The sequence below is a fragment of the Terrapene carolina genome, unplaced genomic scaffold, assembly GCF_002925995.2.
Source record: "Terrapene carolina triunguis isolate 2854851 unplaced genomic scaffold, T_m_triunguis-2.0 Scaffold93, whole genome shotgun sequence".
Taxonomy (NCBI): Eukaryota; Metazoa; Chordata; order Testudines; family Emydidae; genus Terrapene; species Terrapene triunguis.
Window position 1 is genome coordinate 32,356,147 of NW_020664444.1, and position 21,325 is coordinate 32,377,471.

Genomic DNA, 21,325 nt, shown 5'->3' on the forward strand with positions numbered 1-21,325 from the left:
CCCCCCGCGGGGGGGGGGGGGCGGCCGGAGGCTTTTTTGCCTGGGGCGGCAAAAAAGCCAGAGCCGGCCCTGTTCGGAGGGCAGTGATGGGGCCAGCCCTGAGGGTGCGAGCAGCTAGTCTGACAGCCCCAGAGTGACGAGGAGCTGGTGCTGCCATGGAGACAGTCCCACCTGCACTGAGTCCAGCCCGGTCATTTCTGGGGCCAGGAGCAGTAGCAACCCCAATGTCAGTGTCAGCACTGACATGACAACCGGTGCCAAAGTGCAGAGTGGTGCCTGCTGCCAGGCAACATTGGCAGCACCAGCCACGTGGGGACTGAAGAGGTTCCCGGTGCCAAGAAGGGCCCCTGTGCCAAGTCCCGTACTGGCTCCTTTTCCATTGAGTGTGGAAGGGAAACCCTGGGGTGTGGTACTGACAGACCCATAGGTTCAGCAGCCCGCCCAGCCAATGGGGCTATAAACAACACAGCCCTGGCAAAGTCCTGGGCCAAGGGAGAGGGCGGGACAGAAAGGCACAGGAGGTCCCTTGCTGCCTGGTACGCCGCTGGTGTGGAAACAGCTGGTGCCAGTGTCACCCTTGCAGGTACCGAGTCAACGGTACTGGGTCTCTGACCCCACTGCGTGGTGCTGGGGAGAAGATGGCGGGACCTGCTCCATCCCCTGCGCCGGCATTCGCACCATGCCAGTCTGCGCTCCTTACCATTTCCACGAGTGAAAACCCCCAGAGAGCTGTAAACATCTGTTTCACTGTGTTGCATTACGTTTAACTGGCTTATGATTACTGAGGTGTGAAGTACTCCCAGTCTGTTCTTGGGGGCTGCCACTAGAGATTGCAAAGGTTGGGCTCCAACACATAAAAGAAAGGAGAGTGTTCTCACATATTCCTTTCAAGAGCAAAAGCACCATGCGGCTGTTGTCCTCGTGTGCACTGAGGGAGTGCGTCCTTGTAGAGCTGAGATGGTCATTAAACGGGAATAGTGCAATCTCAGAACGGCATTCGAAACGGAACCCCCGCTCCAAATATGATGCAAGGCAATGGAAGTGGTCATAGACTGAGGGTGGGTGAGCAATTAGTGCTGCCCCCTAGTGGCACATACACGAGCCATTACAATTTTAAGTGACAAAACACCAGCTGCGACTTCTGCTCCTGAAAACATCAAACAACAAAAGTGCCATAGCCAGGGAGTCGGAGAGCCGGGCGCCAGGCCCGATCCAGCCCCACCGATGTACCTAGGGGCCGCAGGCCAGTGCACATTCTGCCGAGTTGGAGTTTTAATAAAAGTCAGTTTCTAGCCCTCGTGGTTGTGATGAACTCTTCCATGGCCCAAGTGAAGCCAATGCAGTGCTGTTGGCCCGCCTGCACTGACAGCTCAAAGTGGGGCCCCGCCCCCTTAATGTCACTGGGGTGTTGCTAGTAAAAAGAGATTGTGAAAATTTACACGTCGGCCTTAATTATCGCATTGCAGATCCTGTTATCCTTTCCCGACAGCCATCAAAGGCAGCAGCGTGAAGGCAGCTGGACAGGAAATGCCAAGGGAGGGAAAGCTAGGGAAGGGAGAGAAGCAATAGGAGCTCGCATGGGAGCAGCCAGTGTCGCAGCATTTAGGGAGAATAAATCTATCCTCACATTTATTATGGCAGCTAGGGACCAACAGACCCGGGCCGTGATACTAGGCCCTGTACATGCAGTAGCAGACGGCCATGGCCCTGCAGAGCTTACAGTCTAACTAGAGCAGACAGAGGCAGGGCAGGGGTAGGGCCAGGCCACAGCTGCAGCGTGAACACTGGGCTGGGACCGGCAGGGCCCCCTTCCTGGTGAAGGGGGTGCGGTTTAGGTTGGAGGGGATTAGCTAGCAGGAAAGGAACAAGGAGGAGGGTAAGGTGGCACGGGGGAGTGATATGAAGGTGAAGGGGGGGCACTAGAACAGAGGGCAGCAGGGTGTTGGTGAGGCTGCCAGTCAGCACTAGGCAGGGAAAGCCCCAAGCGCCCTGCGTTAGCTGTCTCTGCAGCAGCTCCTTGTGCTTTGCTGAGTCTCTGGCAGGCTCCTCCTGCAGTTTCTTGCCACATGCCAGGGGAAAGGGGGATGTCACACGGATCCTACTGCTGGCACATTTCAGGGGGTGGGGGGTGCCGGTCCTGGCCCCCTTGGTATGGGCTTGTCCTGGCCAGCGTTCCACAGGGCAGACTGGGCTGAGCCTAGCACCACTGATGACCCCAACCAGATCACCAGCCCCCTAGCTACGCTGTGCGCAAGGCACCAAGGGCAGCGCCGAGCCAGGGGGGCTGAAATTTGCCCCCTTGTAGGATTCCTCTCTAATCACCAGGGAGGCAAGCGGGAAGGATGGGACATTGTTTCCCATCAGTTCCAGTTGTACAGTCCAGGTTTGTTTCTCTAGTGGTTAAATGGGCAGCGTGGACAGGGCACTGTCCTTCCTGACCACTGGGGGTGATGCTGTGCCTGGCACAAAGCAAGGACCCTGCAGATTGGTCACAGCCCTTGGCATCACCCAACTGGTTTCCTTGAGGGGTATCACCAGGGTGGGGGGCTCACTCTACCCAGCGCTCTCCCACTGCCAGCCAGGCCCCAGCAGCTCTGCATGTCCAACTCCCCGGTGCACATGGCAGTAACAACCTCAGTGCCCCATTGACGAGTCCTGGAGGTTGATGGGACCCGAGGGGCAGCATGATGCTCACCAGCCAGACGCTGGCCCATGTGCGCCCTTCTGGACCCTCTCCACTGGACTCCTCCCAATTCCTTCCCAGAGACGGGACCACCACCGGCTGCCTTAGCTGGGGTAGGAGGGCCCAGGACAAACAGGCTCCCAGCAGACACACTTTCATCTCAGCCCCATCGGTCTGGGAACAGAACTCTAAAGCTGCCCCTCTGCCCTAACCCTCCACCTGAGTGCCCCCCTCCCACCTCGCCCAACTGCCTGGACAAGCCCCTGTACACACTGGCGAATGCTGCCCAGCCTGCGTGGCCTTGGCCTTTCGCCCCAACCAATGCCATACGGCAAGAGAAAGGAGCCAATGCCGGGATAAAAGTATAAACAGCCTTTATTTCAGCACAAAAATATCTCCCACGGGTCATCTCCCCATAGAAAATCTCAAGGCTTCCAAAATAGACACTTGGGGTTTGCAACTGCTCCTTTTACAAATTCAGTTACCAAGGTGAGAGGAGAGGCAGAGAAGATGGTGGCCTGCTCTGTGAGAACATTATTTGGGTCCCAGAGGGAGGGTATCCATTGCCCTGCGGGTCCCCCTTCAGAGCCCAATCCTGCCCCAGAGGTACAGGAACATGCTTGTCCGAGCAGCACTAGCTGACTCTGCGAGGTCTGCGTCTACAACGCGAGCGGGCTCGAGTCCTGGGTGTTTAGAGCAGCTCTCCGAGGAGACACTGGAATCCACTCGGCCAGGAGGGGGCAAGTCCTCTCAGTTGGAAAGATCCTACCTTGTTTCCAAGGGCTCTGGGGAGGCTGATCTCAGCCCTCTGCTAGACACAGGTGTGTAAAATCTCTAGCCCCACCCCCCCACATCTGGTGATGACTGAGTCCTTGGCTGTGACCTGCAAGCTACTCAAGAACAAACTGCTCCACCCCTGAGTAACTGGGACACTGGGAAGCGCACTGGGGCTGGTATTTCAGACTCCAGTGTGAGATGCTGACTGATGAACAGTCTGTACATTACCGGCGATGCACAGCCTGCTGCCAGGGCAGCCCAGCTTTACAACGGATGCAAAGGGCTGGTCGCTAGCTCTCGTTTCTAGCTGTGGGTGAAGTCCTAGGCCCAGGACTGTGCCAGCAGGGGAGCAGGGCCCGTGGAAGGGCATGCAGGAACAAGGCTTGCACTGACCAGAGGCCCAAAACCTCCTCTCCCAAGGCTGCTCCAGGAACCCAGGGGCTGGAGCAATGGCTGACCTGCAGCAGGCAGTCTCTGCCACCTCCATGCCAGCCAAGATGGCATCTGGCTGTCCCATTGTCTCACCACCTGCAGCTGGCTCTCAGGGCAGTGTGATGAGCTGGCGCCCCGGACCTTTCAGCTGTCACGTTCCCTGCCCCCTCTGGGAACTGGCACCAGCAGCATCTTTCACTTACTGCTTGGCATTGAGAGCAGCCGTGAGTTCAGGCCAGACTTTCACACCCCAATTTGTAAAGGCTTCGCACGAGGTTGGGACCGCCATGCGGCGAGCTCAAGTGTGCCGCACACACCAGCCTGGCCTTTCCCCTCAGCCACGGGGCATCCTTGCTGGGCAGGAGCTGAGCTCTGCGAGGCGGAGGTGGGGATGACTTCAAGCTAAGCCCCAGTCATGCAGAGCCGTTTCTTTCTTCCTGAGTCTACCCCCTGGAACCGGACACTGCTCCCTGCCCCGACCTGACCCCATTAGATCTCACCGGGCTGCCCAGGAGCGGTGCAGCCGGGATGGGGCGCAGACGGAAAAGCAGATCCGGCAGCAGCGGTTTGGTTCCAGTGATTTTATTTCTTACGGTCTCTGTGCATTTCGGCCCCACCCCCCTCTCGCCAGGAGCATGAGCTGCACCTCGGGCACCCACCCTGTGAATGGAGCCCAGGAGAGCGGGCACAACGGACAGGAGCTAGGGACGGAGGCTGCCTGACTGGGGCGAGCCCCTCTCCGGGAGCAGGGGATCATTTGTAAATGCTCCACTTCAGCGTCCCACATGGCATCACTTCATCCCATAAATATTCACAAGGCAGATCCCTCTTCCTTTCATCCCCCTGCCCCATCCCCCGGAGCCCCCCGCCTAAGGGAAGCCAGGCACAGGATGCCCAGGATGACCCCCGCCTGGGAGAGACAAGAGGGCGTGAGGGGCGGGGGGTGGGACTGCGTCGTGTCTGAGACGCACAGCACAGCCAGTGCCAGGAGGGGCTGTGCCCACAGCCTGGCCCAGGGTCTCAGACAGGCCCAGACATGCCACTGCCAAAACGGGGCCTGGCGGCAGCACGTGGCAAAGCCAGCCACACCCAGTCCCTGGCAGCCCGTTTGCTCAGTCGTCTGTGTGTGTCCGTGTCATCGGAGACCCGCTGAGCTGCAAGGCTGGGGCTGTGGAATTGGGGTACGTTGCTCCCTTCGCACGCAGGGTTAAAAGCCACCTCAGCTGTGGGCAGCGTTAAGACACTGGTCCCCAGATGCTGGCCCGTGGATCCAGGGAGCCTTTGCTTGGCAAGGTTCCTGCTAGAAGATAGTGGACCAGGCCCTGCCAGTTCCCATGCCCGTGTCCCGGGTAAAGGCTTTGGTGCAGAGGCGGCCCAGGGGAATGGACATTGGTCAATGGTGGCTGCAGACTGGGTCAGATCCACATGATTCTGGTTCCTGAAGTCCGGAGCACATATTCCAGGAGGCGACGCGGGATGCGGAGGTGGCTCTGGCTTGTAATGCGCCGGCAGGGGGTGAGCAGTGGGACGTCTGCTGCCCAGCTTCGTAGCACGCTCACGCTCCCCCAGGGCACTGGGCTCAGCTTCCCCACCCCACTGCTCTCTAGCCTCAAAGCGGCTCCAAGGGCCCAGCGCGCAGAGGGGGGAAACCAGGAACCTGCCCAGCACCTGCTCCCTCGGGTGACAGGAGAGGAGGCTGCAGCGACGCCCAGCCGACACAGGGGACAGGCAGCCAGTAAAACGGGAACACGGCGACGGACAAGACGCACAATCAGGGGCTTGGCATTCGTGCTGAATGCACCAGGTGGCATGGCAGCTTGCGGGGACCAGCTCCCTGCCGACGCCTCCAGGGGAACGGGGCTCACCAAGGCAAAGCCACCGCCCCAGGAGCGTCATGTCTGCGCCAGGGACAGTTCCTCCAGCCCTTCCTTTCCTAGTCGGTATCTCGCCAGATCCTTCCTGGTCACCAGCCCGACCACCTGCAGGGAGGGAGGCAGAGGGACCAATGAGTGCCCTGCACAGCTCACCCCAGGGCGCGTGTCTGGTGGACAGAGACGCCGGCCCTGCGGTGATGGGGCTCTACCACAGCCGGCTGCCCCATATGGAACTGGGGGAACCCACCAGGGCACTACGTTGCCCCGGAGCCACCAGCCACTCACCTCATTGTGATTATCCACCACCACCAAGTGCCGCAGGCCCAGCGCCCGGAACAGCTTGAAGACCCTTGGCAGAGACGCCTCCTGCAACCCAGAGCAAGGCCGGGAGGTCAGAGAGCCCTGGAGGCTGCCAGCCACGTGCAGCGCAAGCTGCCGGTCATGGGGCCAAGCAGGGAGCACTGCCCTTGTGGTACCAGCCCCCCGGGAAGGCCTCGGGGGCTGAGCATTTGGAGTGGGCCTGACTCGGCCCCTGGGAGGAGATCCCTGGCTCAGCCAAGCCGTGAGAGCAGGCCGGGCTCTGCCCACCCTCCTCCCGCTGGCTCATTCCCAAAGCTGGATCTGCAGCGCCATGCCCTGCCCCCAGCGAGCCATACCTGGGGCACCGTGTAGGGCGACGGGTTCATGAACTCAGTCAGGTCCATCATGCATTCGCGCTCGTCCTGGGAGACGTGAATGGACTGGATGGGGGGGAAGCGGGGGTAGGCGTCCCGGAAATCCTTCAGCTTCAGCCGCCTGTGAACCAGGGTCAGGTTGGCTCTTTCCACAAAGACCTAGGAGGGGGGAGACCCTTGGTACAGGTGCCGTGGCTCCAAGCCGGCCAGGAGTGCCCTGCTCGGCTGCCGGGGGTCCGGACCTGGCAGATCAGCTGCCTCCCACCCCGACAGGTCGCACTCTGCTCCTGCAGGCCCACCTCCCCACTAGCAGCGGCCAGCAACTGTCCACGGGCAGCAGGAATCCCAGCACTGCGCAGATCCAGTTAGTCTGGGGTAAAACTGGGCAGCTGCCACTTGACGGGGCAAGAACGTAATGGAGCAAACGGAGAAGCGTCCTTCGCCCCGGAACACCCCTTGGGCCAGCCCACTTCACTGCATCCCAGCACTGGGGCGCGGCAGGCAGGTCGACAGCCCCTGCGAGGGAGGCCGCGGGCTCCACCATACCAGTGGGCAGAGGGACTTGCCCCCGAGCTGGCAGAGCCGGGGACAGAGCCCCGATCTCCAGGCTCCCAGTCTGTTTGGCCAGGAGATTGTCTCCTTTGTGCAGAATGGTGCTCACAAGCATTTCCTAGCGGACGGTGGGTCCACCACACGGCACCGACATGCTCGGCTCGCCCTTGGGCAGCGAGTCAGGGGGACCCTTCACCACCTGTAGGAACAGCAGCCCCCCGACAGAGAGCTGGCGACCCGCCTAGCTACAGCCTGCCCCACTCAACAGCAGCGGGGGAGAGGAGCCAGGAGCTGCCACGGGAAGTGATGGGCATCACGCCCAGTGGTACCTGGGCATCCAGGACAGTTTAGCCCCTGCAATACGACAAGGAAGGGGAGTCTGGTTCCTGGTTCACTGAACCAGGCTGATGCCACCTCCCTGAGCTAGCCCCGGGCAGAGGACAGGAGAGGGGCTGGGCCGGACGCACCCCATTAGAGGGACAGAGGGGTCACATCCAACGGTGCCCGTCCAGGCCGTTACAGCGAGTCCCCTGGGAGGAGAAAGGCTCCCGATCGCACAGAGTCATTTACCTTGTGCTTCAGGAGAACAATCAGTTGGGAGCGCAGGATCAGGCCTCGCAGTCCTGCCACCTGCAAGAGAGAGTGCCAGGCATGGGCAGGGGCCGAGGAGAGCTCAGCAATCAGCCCGACGGGCCAGAGACAGGCCCTGGCTGCTCATCGCCCCGTGGTTACAAGCAGGCAGGCCTACGGGGATGCAGAGCCGAGAGCCCCAGGGTGGGCATACGCCACGCAGTGTCCAGCCCCAGGGACGGCGAGAGGCTGCCATACGGCAGCAATTCAGCACGAGCGGGGTGGAGGACTTGGTTCGCTGTCCCCAGGGGCTGCACAAAGAGCGTCTGGGGACCCCAGGAAAGGGCAAGGGGGGAGGTGGGGAATTCAGGGGCTGGGATCAGCGGGGAATGCCGGTTTCTGACGGAGAGTCAGGGTTTGCTCCCCAGTGCCAGTTGGTGCAAGATGCTAGCACGCAGGGCCATGCATCACCAAGGCTTTGGCAATGGGACACGTTGCTGCGTGCACCATGGGGCTAGCTGGGGAGCGGGGCGTTCTCCTGGTGTCTACCCCCCCACCCCTAAGACACACGTGCCCGGCCACGGCACTTCTGAACAGTGCTGGCACTTTGGGTCACCCCCATACCACCCCCTTGGCTCCTGGCTGCCAGCCAGCAGGTCACGGGGCCCATCAGTGCAGGAGGCACAGGGGAGTCCTAGCTAGAGATGGGGAAGGCGTGACCGTCTCCCCGGAGACGACTGAGCCCCAGCCAGCTCAGCAAGGTCCTGCAGCTTCTCCCCATCACTGCTCACACTGGGTCGGCTTCACTGGTGGCAGCAGCAATGCTGGGAGCTGCAGGGCAGAGAAGCCTCCAGCCTGAGAGCACCACGTCGGTGCAGAGAACCACGCCAGGAGCAGCCAGTGCCCATGAACCCAGGGGTCCTAGGGCACCACAGGGGCTGGGCCGGTGTGCACATGGGAGGAGGCTTGGTGAAGGCCTCCTAGCGCCCACAAGGGTCAGGGAGACGTCACTGCAGCTGCCAGGTCTCCGGCCGGCTGGGGCCCTGCGCTGGCAGCCAAATATTGGCCCGATTCAGCGGTTCGGGCTGCACCCCAAGCGCTGCAGAGTGGCCCAACCCCCACCCCCATTGTGGGTGTTACTTCAGCTGCCCATGGTCCGGGGGCAAGGCCGGTGGCTGGCCAGTGGTCTGCCCACCTGCGTGGGGTCCGGGCTGCTCTCTACCACGGGAAAGCCGTTGTGGTTGGACGATGTGTCGCTGAGGATGTCCACGACTGTCCCCACCTTCTCAATCCTCCTGAGGCAGGTCACGGGTGCGCTCATCACCTCCCTGCAGGGGACAGAGCGCCAGGTGACGGGGGGCTGGGACTAGCCTCTTCCCCACCAGTGGGGGAGGGGGGGGAGGGGAAGTGTGCTGCCCGGCCCAGACAAAGGGCAGTGCCCAACACCCCAGCCAAAAGTCGACTCCCCACCCTATCCCAGGCAGGGCCCTGGTCCCCACATTATCACGTGGACCTTATTTAACTTGCTAGGCAGGCCAGGTTCTTCCTTTGGGTCTGCAGCTCCTTTCGAGTTCCCTACATTCTCCCCATGCTACGGCCCAGGAGAGCCACTTAGCAGCAGCCTTCCAGTGTCCCAGAGTTTAAGGCCAGATCGGGGATCTAGTCTGCTCTTCTGCACAGCCAGGGCCAGATGCAGCTACCCCTGCGCTGAGCCCAGACACCCTAGCTAGACCGAAGACTAAGCTGTCGTGTGCACAGGCAGAGAACAGGAGGGGCTGAGGTGCCACCAGTGCCCGGGACCCCTGCCAAGGCAGGGAATTGGTTGGGGAGACATGCCCAGATCCCAGCCGGTGCCCCACGTCCCACGCTGCAGAAAAAGGGGATAAATCCCCAAGGTCGCAGCCAATCTGACCACAGCCACAAATAACCCCCAAACGAACACTATGTTAGCTAGCGTAACGGGACAAACAGGAGAGCGGCTGGAGGGGTCCACACATGGCACAGCTGCCCTCGCTGTGATCTGCCCTCCCCAGGGCCTGGCAGGCTCTGTGCACAAACCCGTCTCTATGGGTTTGCCTCTAGACGAGAGGAGCTCCAGACGGCTACTTTCCTTCGCCTGTCACTAGGGGGCAGCCTCTACTTCTAGAACCAGGCACTATCCAGCGAGCGGACGCAGGCCCGGGCATCCGATGGGCAGCAGTGACTGAGAACCCAGCTCCACCCCGCTCCATAGAGCACTGTGCGGGCTCTCCCTTTGGGGAGTCTGCCCAGCCCTGGCACCACCTCTCCTCCCCCAGGAGCTTTCTACCCACAGGAACCTCCCAGATCCCAGGCAGCGAGTACCACGCGCACAGCCCTGCAGCCTGAGAGAGGCCCCACCCCCACGCCGCTCTTACGCCTGCCGCCAGTCCGAGCTGGGTGCTGGGGAGGGCAGGGAAGCAGACCCCCTTCGCAGGGAATACAACCCCCTGCACTGGTGGGTTGTGAAGCAGTCACTCAGCTAATAAGAATTGGCTGACACCCAGACACCATCAGACCGTCCAAATGTCTGTCTCTGTGGCCCTTGGTCCGGCAGTGGGGGGCCCTGTATCAGTCCCAATCCCCAGGACCCCTTGCCACCCCGCCCCCTTCCCTTTCTAATCAAACTGTCCAAGAAGCGGTAAGAGAGTTCAGGTTTGTCCTGGTGCCACTGCACTGACGTGGGGTGGGGCAGGACGGGACAGACCCACCAGACCTATTGGCAGACATGTTCAAAGCTCTCAGACCCAGCGGCACTGGGAATCTGAACTGGTGGATGCCTCCTGCGCGGTTTGCTCTGTTACCAGCCAGTCTTGGGAGCTCTGCAGCCCAGGGCACGGAGTTCCACTTGCTCTCCCCTGCCAGACTACAGCCCCACTCGCTGCGGTGCCAGGGGCTGTTCTGTCCAACGCACCCACTAGAGCTCCAAGGAAGGTGGCCAGGGGCCTAGCAGCCCTGCAGAACGGCAGCTCGTTTACCTGGCCGTGAGGGAGTGAGACGTCACTGGAGCCTCCCAGTGCAGGAAAGGAACGCTCTGCAGCTGGATGTGCATGTCATACAGACCCTGCAGCAGGAGGAGAGGCAAAGCAATCAGCCACAGGGCAGGCATGGCATGGATACAGGCCACAAGCTCCCTCCAAATTGCTCGAGCCTGGTCTGGTCCCTGGGCTTCCCACATGCAGCGCTGCCAAAGCCCCTCAGTGCTCAGCTGACAGGTCACTAACCCCAGCCACAGCCCATTAAGGAGGTGTTAACTCTGCTCCACTCAGGCTAATGGAGCTTGGCAAAGACCCCAACATCCCCACCAATCAAGTGGTCTCCTCGGGCAAGCCCAGCCAGGCTGTGTCACTAGGTGGCAGTGCCGAGCCACGACCAGTCAGCAGGCTCCCGAAGCTCCGCCAGCCCCATGCTCGCATCCAGCCCCAAACCAGAGAGCAGGTGCTGGCTCCTGCAGCTGCTGCCTCGCCTGCTGGCCCTCATTCAGAACAGGAACAGCCCGGGCTGCTCACCTCCACGAAGTAGTCGCCAACGATTTTAGCCGTCATCAGCGCCAACATGATGGGGAATCCGTAGGTGACGTTGCCCGTCGCTTCCATCATGATGACGGTCAGGCTCAGGGTCATTCTCACTATCCCACCTGAGGAAGAGGCACACACGTTGGTGGGACCCAGGAGGGAGAGCAAGGGGAGGTTCCCACAAAGGGTCTGAGCCCCTGCGCTGGGGCGTTATCATGGCTGCTGCATGTACCTGAACTCTGGGGACGATGGCTCCATGAAGGGCATACGGGATGGGGCAGTGCCTGCGTTGTGTGTGTGTGGGGAATGGAGGCACAGAGTCTAGCAGGAGGGCAGGACACTAGCTGGCTCCCATTGGCTGTACCATGCCTAGCTACCTGCAGCCCAGGATGACGCCATGTTTGCTAGGGCTCTTCAGTGCCTGTGTGGAGAGCTCTGCTTTCTGGGTTGCTGCTGGACTGGGGTCTCGTCCATGCCGGGAGTTAACATTAGTAGCAGCGAGGGGCAGCGCAGAGCGAGGGGCAGCACCCACAGCTGGTGCTGCTCTGTGGGGAGCCACTCATGGGTCGCGAGGGGACCCAAGGGAGCTCTGTGGTTCCACACTGGACACAATCAGGCAGCGAACAGACAAGCCTGCACTGCAAAATCTGACGTGCGTAACCAGGTGCTTTGTGCCATGCCGCCAGCTGCCCTATAACAAGACAGGCCCAGGCCACTCCTGGGAGACCTGCTCTCCATTAACAGCCCCTCCCTTCACAGCACCCCCCTCCCAGCGGCTGCACTTCAGTCTCCAATTCACAGGACAAGCTGAACCCCTGACACGCCAGGTGCACGATTCCCTTCAACGTTAAATGAAAGGCTTTCCCCCACAGCAGTCAGCTGCCGACACGCTGCCTGGAGCTGACCGGCAGCACTCCGAGCACAGGGAGGCTGGGTTTTCCACCAGATGTTCCCAGCGGAGACACATCCAGACACAGCCCAGTCTCCATGGAACGCAACAAACGCCTCCTACCGGGCGTTTCCTAATGGCGAGCCGAACTCACCCAGCTGTGCTGCGGCCCCCATCAGAGCGTATTTCCCGGGGTCGGCCCAGACCTGAACAGGAGAGACAGGAATAGCGAGTTACACGGGGTGGGTCAGAGCCATCCAACTTGTACCCCCACAGCGGCAGAGGCAGCCACCCTACGTGCCAGCCACAGGCCGGACAACAAAAGCCGCAGCCACCCATCTGCTGGAGCATCCAATACACTGCACAGCGGCAAAGGCCCCTTGACAACAGCCTCGCCAAGCTCCAGCGAGCACTGCCCCAGGGACGCTCTGCAGGGAGCCTTAGCCACTCGGGAGGACTTGTACTGCCCTTGCTCAGGAGCTGCTGCTGCTGGATGAGGCAGTGAAGGGCAGCAAGCAGGATCCACTCCCTTTCTAGCTGGCATTTTGCAGTATCTAAGTTTGTCTTTCTTCCTTCGCCCACTAACCCAGCTAAAACTCCAGCACGACCTCCGCCCCCACAGCTCCTCAGCTGACCTCCAGACATGGAGCACTAATAAATCTGCAAGCAAAACATGGCTTCGCTGTCAGCGCTCCATTTCTGGAGGTCAGAGCTCCCACCCCGCCCGGGGGGGTAACTCACCGCTCCACTGGTCAGGTAGGCCAACGATATGCCAAAGAGTCGTCCCCAGGCAGCTCCAATCAGCAGGGAAGGGATGAAGACACCTGCCGACACGGTGAGTCCATAGGTCCAACAGGCCAGAAAGAAATACATCAGGGTGAACATCCCCAGGGTCATGGGATTGTAAGAACCTGGGGGGGGGAGGGGGGGAGAGAGAGAGAGGAGAGGCCCAGGCGGTTGGTTTCACCCCTTCCACACCTCAGAGATTCCTGCTGTTCTAGATCAGCTACTGGCAGCTCCCCTGTCAAGCTGCAATGTTAAATGGCACATTCCAGCTCGTTAGCAACCCCCCATTACTGCCATGGTGTGGCTCTGAGGGGATGGGCGCCTGCAAATGCACACCAGCCCCACCAGACTGTCAGACCAGAAGAGCAAGGCGCATCTGTCTGTCATCGCACACCCTGGAGAACAGCATCCCTGAGGGGGCTGAAAAAGGGCAGAGCCGATGGTACAACCCTCCCCCCACCCCCCGGATGCCGTGAAGCTCCTCACCACCCTGCTCCAATCCCCCTCCATTAATGGTCATGGCAGTGGGATGGACCCACCTAGCCACTGTAGACGTCTCACAAGTAAAGATGGTATTTCCCCTCAAAGAACAAGATCTTTTCCCATCTCGTCCCTTGGCTGGCTCCAATCGCCAAGTCCTCTGCAGGCAGGTACTCGGAACGCAGCCCCAACCTGAGACAGCCTGCCCCGATCCCAGCAGCCAGCTCATGCCCTGGAGCAGGACGGTTCACAGCCCTAAAACCTTTAAAAAAATCCTGTAACTGCAGCTGTTCTCATGGTCCATACAAGGGTCAGGCCTTTCCAAACCCTGCTCTGCTCTTGGCCCCGATGTTCTCTGGCCAGGGGCGCCGCAGGTTACTTGTGCTTTCCTTGCAGCTATTTTATACCCGTTGCCCTTCAATAGCACCAAATCCCCTTGCTCTGAACAAAGGGCACCCATGAATGCTCCCCCTCCCCATTCGTTAGCCAGCAGGCCATTCCCAGACCTGATTCATCTCTTCACGAAACACTGCTCATTGGGTCAGTCTCTGCAGGGAAGTCTTCATCGCCCCTCCCTGTGCCTGCCTGTCCCTGCCCCTTCTGACAGGGCTGATCAGTTCTGCCACGGTTATGTTGGGGGAGCGGCTCACTCATTCAGGGGGTTCGTTCTCATTCCTAAACTGATTTCTGCTCCCATGAGCAGAGGTTTGCGCTGAGCTGCCAGGGTTAATTCAGACTGAGACACTTGTAGGAGCAGGTCCAATTCCTCTTCCCACCGGGTTACCCACCAGCTGTCAAGTAGTTCACCCGCCCGCACGCAGCTCACTCCCCCTTCTATGCATCTCTCAATCGTCCTTTCTATGACTCGCCCTCACCGCTCACCCCCCTTTCCAGGTTGTTAATTTCATATTGAACTCCAGGCCTAGTCCAGGACCTGCTCCCCCTCCCCCGTTAGCCTTTGGCCACAATTCAAACTGACTGTTTCATTGGCTTTTTGCTTCTCAGAGTTTCTACCCCAGGACGATACTCTGACCCTCCCCCTGGAGGACGTACTCTCCTTAACAGCCTCTAGCAAGGGACTTCATCAAAGACTTTGGAAAGCCCAGATAACTTAGCACAGCCAGTTCTGGAGAAGGCCACAGAAGGCTAATCCTGTTTTCCTTTGCGGAAGCCAATTCGACCCGGCATATTGTGTTCTTTACAGTGCTGTGCCATGATTGTTGCCAGGCAGAGCAATAAACCTTCCTGCTCTATATTCACCAGGGACACCCCCTGCTGTTTGTGCGTGCTGCCTGCCACAGAAGTCTCGCCAGCCATACTGCAGCTGTGGACATCACCTGTGTAGAGAGGCTCTTGTGCAGTGCCCTGAAGTCCCCCCCCAGCACTCCCTGGATCTGCGTCCTCAGGCAACAGCTGTTTAAAGAGTGTCAAGAAGGTGAGCGTCCCCACCCCACCCCCTTTGAACATTTCCACAGCAACTGTCAACCAAGATTTGAGACAGGAGAGGGAAAGGTCTGGGGCACCACAAATTCTCTGGGTCCCATCCTATCTCCATAGGAAAGTCACCACCACTGAGTGCAACCAGTGCTGAAATTGCCAGTTCAGTGCACTCAAGGGACAGCCATCTCTGTGCATCAGCGGTCAGTGAAAGACCAGGCATGAGATTCAAGCGGCCGTTCCAGGAGACCGTTACTAGGGTAGAGGTGGAACTTGTGCCTTTTCAATTAAAGTTACCCAGGCATTACATCAGCCGAGAAATGCAAACCCAGACAGGACTCTCCGGGGGACTGTGAAATGGGATTTCATTTCTAGCAACCCAAAAAGTAAAATCCACACTCCAAACATGACCAGAAGGGAAAGTCGTTCAGGGGAGAGAGACCTTAGCAAACAGGAAGCAGCCAAGAACATTTCCAGAACAGACTCCAGCTTTCGGAGCGAGCACATGAAGGAGAACGGCTCAACAGAGACTGAAGGCGGTGAATGGAAAATGCTTGGCTGATATTTAACAGGAGTGCTCATGGGACACTGCAGCCTCCTTGTCAAGGTCCCATCTATACACAATCTAACACACACCCCAGCTCTCATCCTGCCTGTCTGAGCGCATGTGCCCACGGACAGGGTGCTTATCACAGGCTAAGGGAGGGGGAATTTTTGTGGGAGCAACAATAAAATATCAACACCACTTTGCAGATCCAAATCCAGATCTTGACTTTTAAAAGCCCCAAATCAGCCATTGACATAAAAGCACAAGTCTTCTGACACAGGTCTCCTACTCAGACCTGACCTATTCACCTTTGGCTAGAGACTAGATTGTTTCAATGTGTATTCAAGAGCAGATCACCCGATCCACGCTAGTGAACAGCAAGCGCCTCGCAAACAACTGCATTTTATGAATTAGTGAGTATGAACAAAGCTAGGCTCTGTTCCTCTGAGGAGGTCAGGCTGAAAGATTTAGGACATCGCACAGCAGGGTATTTGTAAACGCTATGAGTGGCTCCTGCTGCCTCTGTTCTTAAAGCTTTGCCGAGAGGCGTGGAGGGCGTGTCATGGCGAGTGTGAATGGCTCTGCACTAGCACCATCTGGCCCTGGCCGGTCGGTGGGTTGTTCCCGTTCCCTGTGATTGGGAGCTGTGCTGGGCAGGCACTGCCCTGGTTAAGTGCTTAGCTCACCATCACGACTGCATAGCCGGGACTGTACACCCAGCAGGCTCTGCGGAGGGTTGCTATTCGCCTGCGGGGAGGATCTTTTTACAGGAGCTCAGGGTAAATGGTGAATTCTCTGTAACTTGAAGTCTTTAAGCCCTGATTTGAGGAGTTCAGTAACTCAGCCGGAGGTTAGGGGTCTATCACAGGAGTGGCTGGGTGAGGTTTTGTGGCCTGCAATGTGCAGGAGGTCAGACTAGATGATTGCAATGGTCCCTTGAGCCTATGAGCATTACTGAACAGAGCTCACTCGGCAGGGCTGCAGGGCTGGGCTAACAAGAGAACGTCTGACCACAAACCGAGCAATGCGACTTGCTTCCTAATTCTGGGTCTGCTGCCCCGAACCTGCCACTAGACCCGAGCCCCCGCCCCGTTCTGCCTGCAGCTCAGCATCCCGTCAGCCGAGCCAGAACCGACCTGGGGGGTTGTGAAAGAGGCTGACGACACTCTTCTCAGGCGTGTTGAAGAAGGCGGTGGCCATCGAGTTATATTCTCCATCCGCACAGAACAGCTGGGGAGAAAAAACAAAGGCTGGCTTGTGAGACCTGGCAGAATCCACGCGACGATCGCTGTTGGGATGTGTGGCACATGGGGACAGAGGAGCCGGCAGAGAGCGAGAAGGCAGGAGTGAAAGGGGCTCCTGGGCACCTGGTGAAATACACCCCACTAGCAGATGTGCAGAGTTTCATGGAGCCACATGCATCGCTAGCACGGTACATTTGCCTTCAGCTAGGTAGACTTTTACGCCCAACATTTTAAAAGTATTTAGCTATTTCTGTACGCATTGGTGCAAAGCGTCACTGATTTAGGAGCCCACATATTTTCAAAAGGGATTTAGGCACTTGGGAATTAAGAATGCCTAAATCCCTTTTGAAAAGATTTACACTCCAAAATCAGTTGGGTGTTGCAATGGTGAGCACACTAAGCCTAGCCTCTCACTTCAGTACCTGTACAGTGTTACCCACCTCAGAAATGTAGAGGGTCATGGTCAAGTTGAAATCTAGCTAAATTTAGCTGAGAATTTGGGACATTACTATTTTTCCTCTTCCCCTTTACTAGCTGAACGACTGTCACAAATGGAGTACACTTACTGGCTATAAAGGGGAGCAGGGAAAGCAGAAAGGGTGGTGAGACATCTCTCTCCCATCTCTAGCTGTTCTAGTAGTTTTAAGTATCAGGGGGTAGCCGTGTTAGTCTGTGTCCACAAAAACAACGAGGAACACCTTAAAGACTAACAGATTTCTAGTAGTTTTAGATGTTCCTTAACAGCAGTCGGCAATATGTTATCAGTGACCCCTTTACCAAGATGGGGTGGAGGTGGGGGAGGGGAGGGGAGGACAGTTCGGTGCTTTGAGCGTTGGCCTGCTAAACCCAGGGTTGTGAGTTCAATCCTTGAGGGGGCCATTTAGGGATCTGGGGCAAAAATCTGCCAGGGATTGTACTTGGTCCTGCTGTGAAGGCAGGGGACTGGACTCGATGACCTTCCAGTCCTACACTTCGATGATTCTTCTAAGGCTCATGTTATTTTCAAAGCCTTCACTTCTGCTGGTGCACTAGGATGGATCATCAATCCCAGCTAGATTCCATTAGAAACCTGTGTTGAGGCCACTGAGCTCGCGTAGATCTTTAGTTCAGCCCCCGCACCCCAGTCTTATCCGATCAGCTGATCGCACACTATTCCCTCAAGCATACAGCTCTCTCTGCAATCTTAGATACACACATGCCATCTTGTGCTATTCTGGGCATGCTGATGCACAAGGGGCAGAGTTCAGGCTGCACAGGTGACCTTACCTTTGTCATTCCCCGACTGAGTGCTTGGTTTGCAGATTGCATCTTCCAGCAACAGTTTGGATGAAGTTACCCACTTCTCTGTTGTAGTCCCTTAAACTGAGAGTCTCTGGCCAGACCCTGCCAGGCCCCCCTTGCTGGCCATGCACTCCGTGAACCATGCCCCCCCAGCAGAGCCTTGCCTCATTCAATGTGCACTGCATGATCCTGCCCAGCACTGCTAGACTGCCTATAATGGGAGCCCAGGAAGCTCAGGCCCTGCATGAGGCAGGGTTCCTCTGCCATGTATGGAGCCCTGTCTCATTCACTGCCCATCTCAGGGGACGCTCCTGCTCCCTCAGTGCTTGCAGCCCCCTGGCTTATCAAAAAGCTACAGAGACCTCCCCCCTGCCTGGGCCTAGCCTGGCCCCTTTGAGGCCAGCTCCCAAGCCAGGCAGCAGAGATCAGGCCTGGAAAATCCCTGAGCACATGGCTGTGCTGTGACCCGATCCAGCTCTAGGGGGCAGTCAGGAACAGACACTGTGCAGGGGACAGGGGGTTCACAGCCATGTTTCCTACCTGCAAAGGATAGGCCACAGAATCCCCTTGGAGGGGCTGGCAGTCGCTAGAGCAGTAGATCATCACAAACCCCACAGCTGCCGTCACAGCTGCCACCAGCATGGCCTCGATCACCTGCAGGCATGGGCGGTGGATGTACCTGCAGAGTCAGACACAAGCCGTGTGAACAGGGAGCAACCTCCCAGCTGTTCTCTGCTTCCCAAAGGCACCCCCGGGTCAGCTGGTTCTTCAGACTGGTTGCAACCACTGCTGGTGGCTTGGGGGGCGTGGGAGTGACTGGTGCAGGCTGCCACCTCCCAGGGGCGGGAACCAGACAAGCAGCAGGATTTCACAGGCCCAAATGAAGGGGGAAATCATAGACATGTTGGGCTGGGAGGGACCTTGAGAGCTCATCTAGTCCAGCGCCCTGCGCTGAGGCAGGACCCAGTAAACCTAGACCATCCCCGACGGGTGTTTGCCCAACCTGTTCTTAGCAACCTCCAGTGACGGGGATTCCACAACTTCCCTTGGTCACCTGTCCCAGTGCTTAGCTATCCTTAGAGTTAGTTACAACGTTTTCCCTACCACCTAACCTGAATCTCCTTTGCTGCAAATTAAGCCCATTACTTCTTGTCCTACCTTCGATAGACAGAGAACAATTGATCACTGTCCTCTTTATAACAGCCCTTAACATGTTTGAAGACTTATCAGCCCCCCCCTCCCCCCCGTCAGTTGTCTTTTCTCAAGACTAAACACACCTGCTATTTTTAACCTTTCCTCATAGCTCAGGTTTTCTAAACCTTTGATCATTTTTGTTGCTCTCTTCTCTCTCTCTCCCCACAAGTTGTCCACAGAAGGTAAATAATCCCCTTCCCCAGCTCTGCTCCTGGATGCTATCCCGCCCCGCGGAAGGTCGTCTGAACGTTACTGGGGCTGTACGAACGAGGAGCTGCATGAAATCGCCCTTTATACTTCTAACTGTCCTGCAGACTTCTGGCTCCACGAACACGTTCACAGTACCATCGAACACGGAACGTACCGTCTGCTCCGAATCCCTCAACTCCCGTCTGTTCCATCTGCAAAAGCTACAAGCACTCCCCCATCCTCCCAGCCGGCACGGGATGTTATTTGTCTGAACTAATTGCTCTTGAAAGATGAGCTGTGGTGGATAAATGAGAAGCCAGGTCCCAAGAGGGGGGAGGGAGGTATTCCAATACAGAAAGCTTAGCCATTTTAACTGATTTTTGAAGCAAAGTGACTATGGGGACAGTTTCAAAAGCATCTAAGTGATTTAGGAACTCACTGGGACCTGAGCTTTTGAAAATGTTCCCCAATGCATTTACATAGCACATAACCCAAGTACTGAACAGCAAAGAAATGGATGGTTAAGAAAATCGCATTGTCCACATAAGTATTTGCATCAGAACAAAGAAATCCATCTGATCACCATCACCTGAACTCTGACCCATGGATTTGTTCTAAAGTCTTTTAGTCGATCCTCAGCCTTCAGAATCTACGTGTTTCTTCAAAAAGATACTGTTACATAGGAGTTGCATCATCAGTTAATATACTTACAGGTCGTCAGTAGAATCTAATGAAATCCAACGCGTCTCAAGAAACCGTGGTTATACACAGTTCAATAGGAAAGCATGGAAGAGTTAATGAATTTAGATATGTATTTTAGGTGGATTAGTGTACTGTGAATGGGCAAGTGTAATAAAAGATTCCTTTCTCAGAGGGGTTTCTGCTTTAGGAGATGATGGAAGGGATATTTACTTTGGGTCAGAGTTACAGCTGTGATGAAACATGGATTTCTTTGCGACAGTAGCTGTCGATTCTAGTGCATTATAAAGCGATGGCATCCTTAGCTATCACTTCCTTGCTTCTAAGCACTTGAGTTTTGTGAGTGACCACATGCTAACACCCACGTCACTTACCAGATCTGAAGCTACAGGGCTACAGGAACGAAAGGAACGCCCTTTGGTTCAGTTAATCAGCCCCAACTTGAACACAACCCGTGATAATACTGAGGGATTTCGTTTTATTTAGCACCTCTTGGGCTCTTACCTGATTCGGAACATGGTTAACCAGTAATTAAAGGCATTGAATATCGCGCCGAGAATTCCACCTGCAAGCAGGAAAGAGGGAAAACAGCTGAAAACCTCCTGAGTGGATTTGAAAGAAGCCAATATTCCTTTATGCCACATTTGGGATTTTCCTACATGCAGAGTTAAACACGTCTTTAAAAAAAAAGATTTCTCCTGACTCAGTTTTCCTTTGGACAGTTCTCTGGCCTCGTCAGCAACATGTTATCAATAGTACAACGTTTTTAAACCATTGACAGCAGCAGCTTCCAGGGAAAAGCAGCAATTTCCTACTGTAATACTCAGTGTCAAGCCACAAAGGAGAGCAAGCCAAAAGTCACAGAAGAAACTGCACAAGCTGCTGCCATTTCTTCCTATGGGCACAAATCTCCAGTTTACGGAGACTTCAAAATTGAAAGAGTCAAAATTTAACTCTACTGCTTTGGAGGGGGAGAGAAGAATGAGAGCGAGCGCGCATCCTTGAGAAAGATCCATCCACACACCTGGACTCCCCCTTTATTTCTCGTTTCTTCACTAAAGGAAAATCAACGCCTGAGCCCGATCTTATTTCTACAACACGAAGGTCATAGATCGGCATGATGCATTAATGCAACATTAGGATTGAGAATTTTAACAGCATATTAGGCTATTCAGAGGCCCAACGTAGACTATAACTGCCACATTTTCCAGTGTATACTGGGACGTGCAATGTGGCTGCATCAGGGTTGCTGTAGTAATGGTGGTTTTCATTGTTCCAACGCGTGTGTTTCAATGCTCAGACACAACACGGCATTAGGAGAGTTTGTCGCCTTACGGCAACCAGCCAACTGGAGACCACAGTACTCCTGTTTTTGTTCTGGGCAGGGAGTAATGGGCGGAAGGTCTGAGATCCAACCACCATCCAGATCCCAGGGCAGTGAAAGAAACAGGTGACATCAGCATCCTGACTGGGGTCCAGTCCGA

General features: G+C 56.9%; 1 protein-coding gene across 1 annotated transcript in view; it reads right to left on the reverse strand.

Annotated features, from left to right (window-relative positions):
• Positions 1-5,285: 5,285 nt before the first annotated feature.
• The window catches only part of CLCN7 (chloride voltage-gated channel 7), a 50,724-nt gene continuing 34,684 nt past the window's right edge, over positions 5,286-21,325 (reverse strand). The window contains exons 14-25 of the mRNA XM_026650671.2: positions 20,346-20,406; positions 18,300-18,438; positions 16,371-16,464; positions 12,726-12,895; positions 12,139-12,190; positions 11,090-11,217; positions 10,559-10,644; positions 8,758-8,890; positions 7,563-7,622; positions 6,423-6,599; positions 6,052-6,132; positions 5,286-5,871 (exon numbers count right to left, since the gene is read on the reverse strand). Of these exons, the coding sequence (XP_026506456.1) occupies positions 5,785-5,871; positions 6,052-6,132; positions 6,423-6,599; positions 7,563-7,622; positions 8,758-8,890; positions 10,559-10,644; positions 11,090-11,217; positions 12,139-12,190; positions 12,726-12,895; positions 16,371-16,464; positions 18,300-18,438; positions 20,346-20,406 (1,268 nt within the window). The 3' untranslated portion in view covers positions 5,286-5,784. The remainder of the gene's footprint in view (positions 5,872-6,051; positions 6,133-6,422; positions 6,600-7,562; positions 7,623-8,757; positions 8,891-10,558; positions 10,645-11,089; positions 11,218-12,138; positions 12,191-12,725; positions 12,896-16,370; positions 16,465-18,299; positions 18,439-20,345; positions 20,407-21,325) is intronic.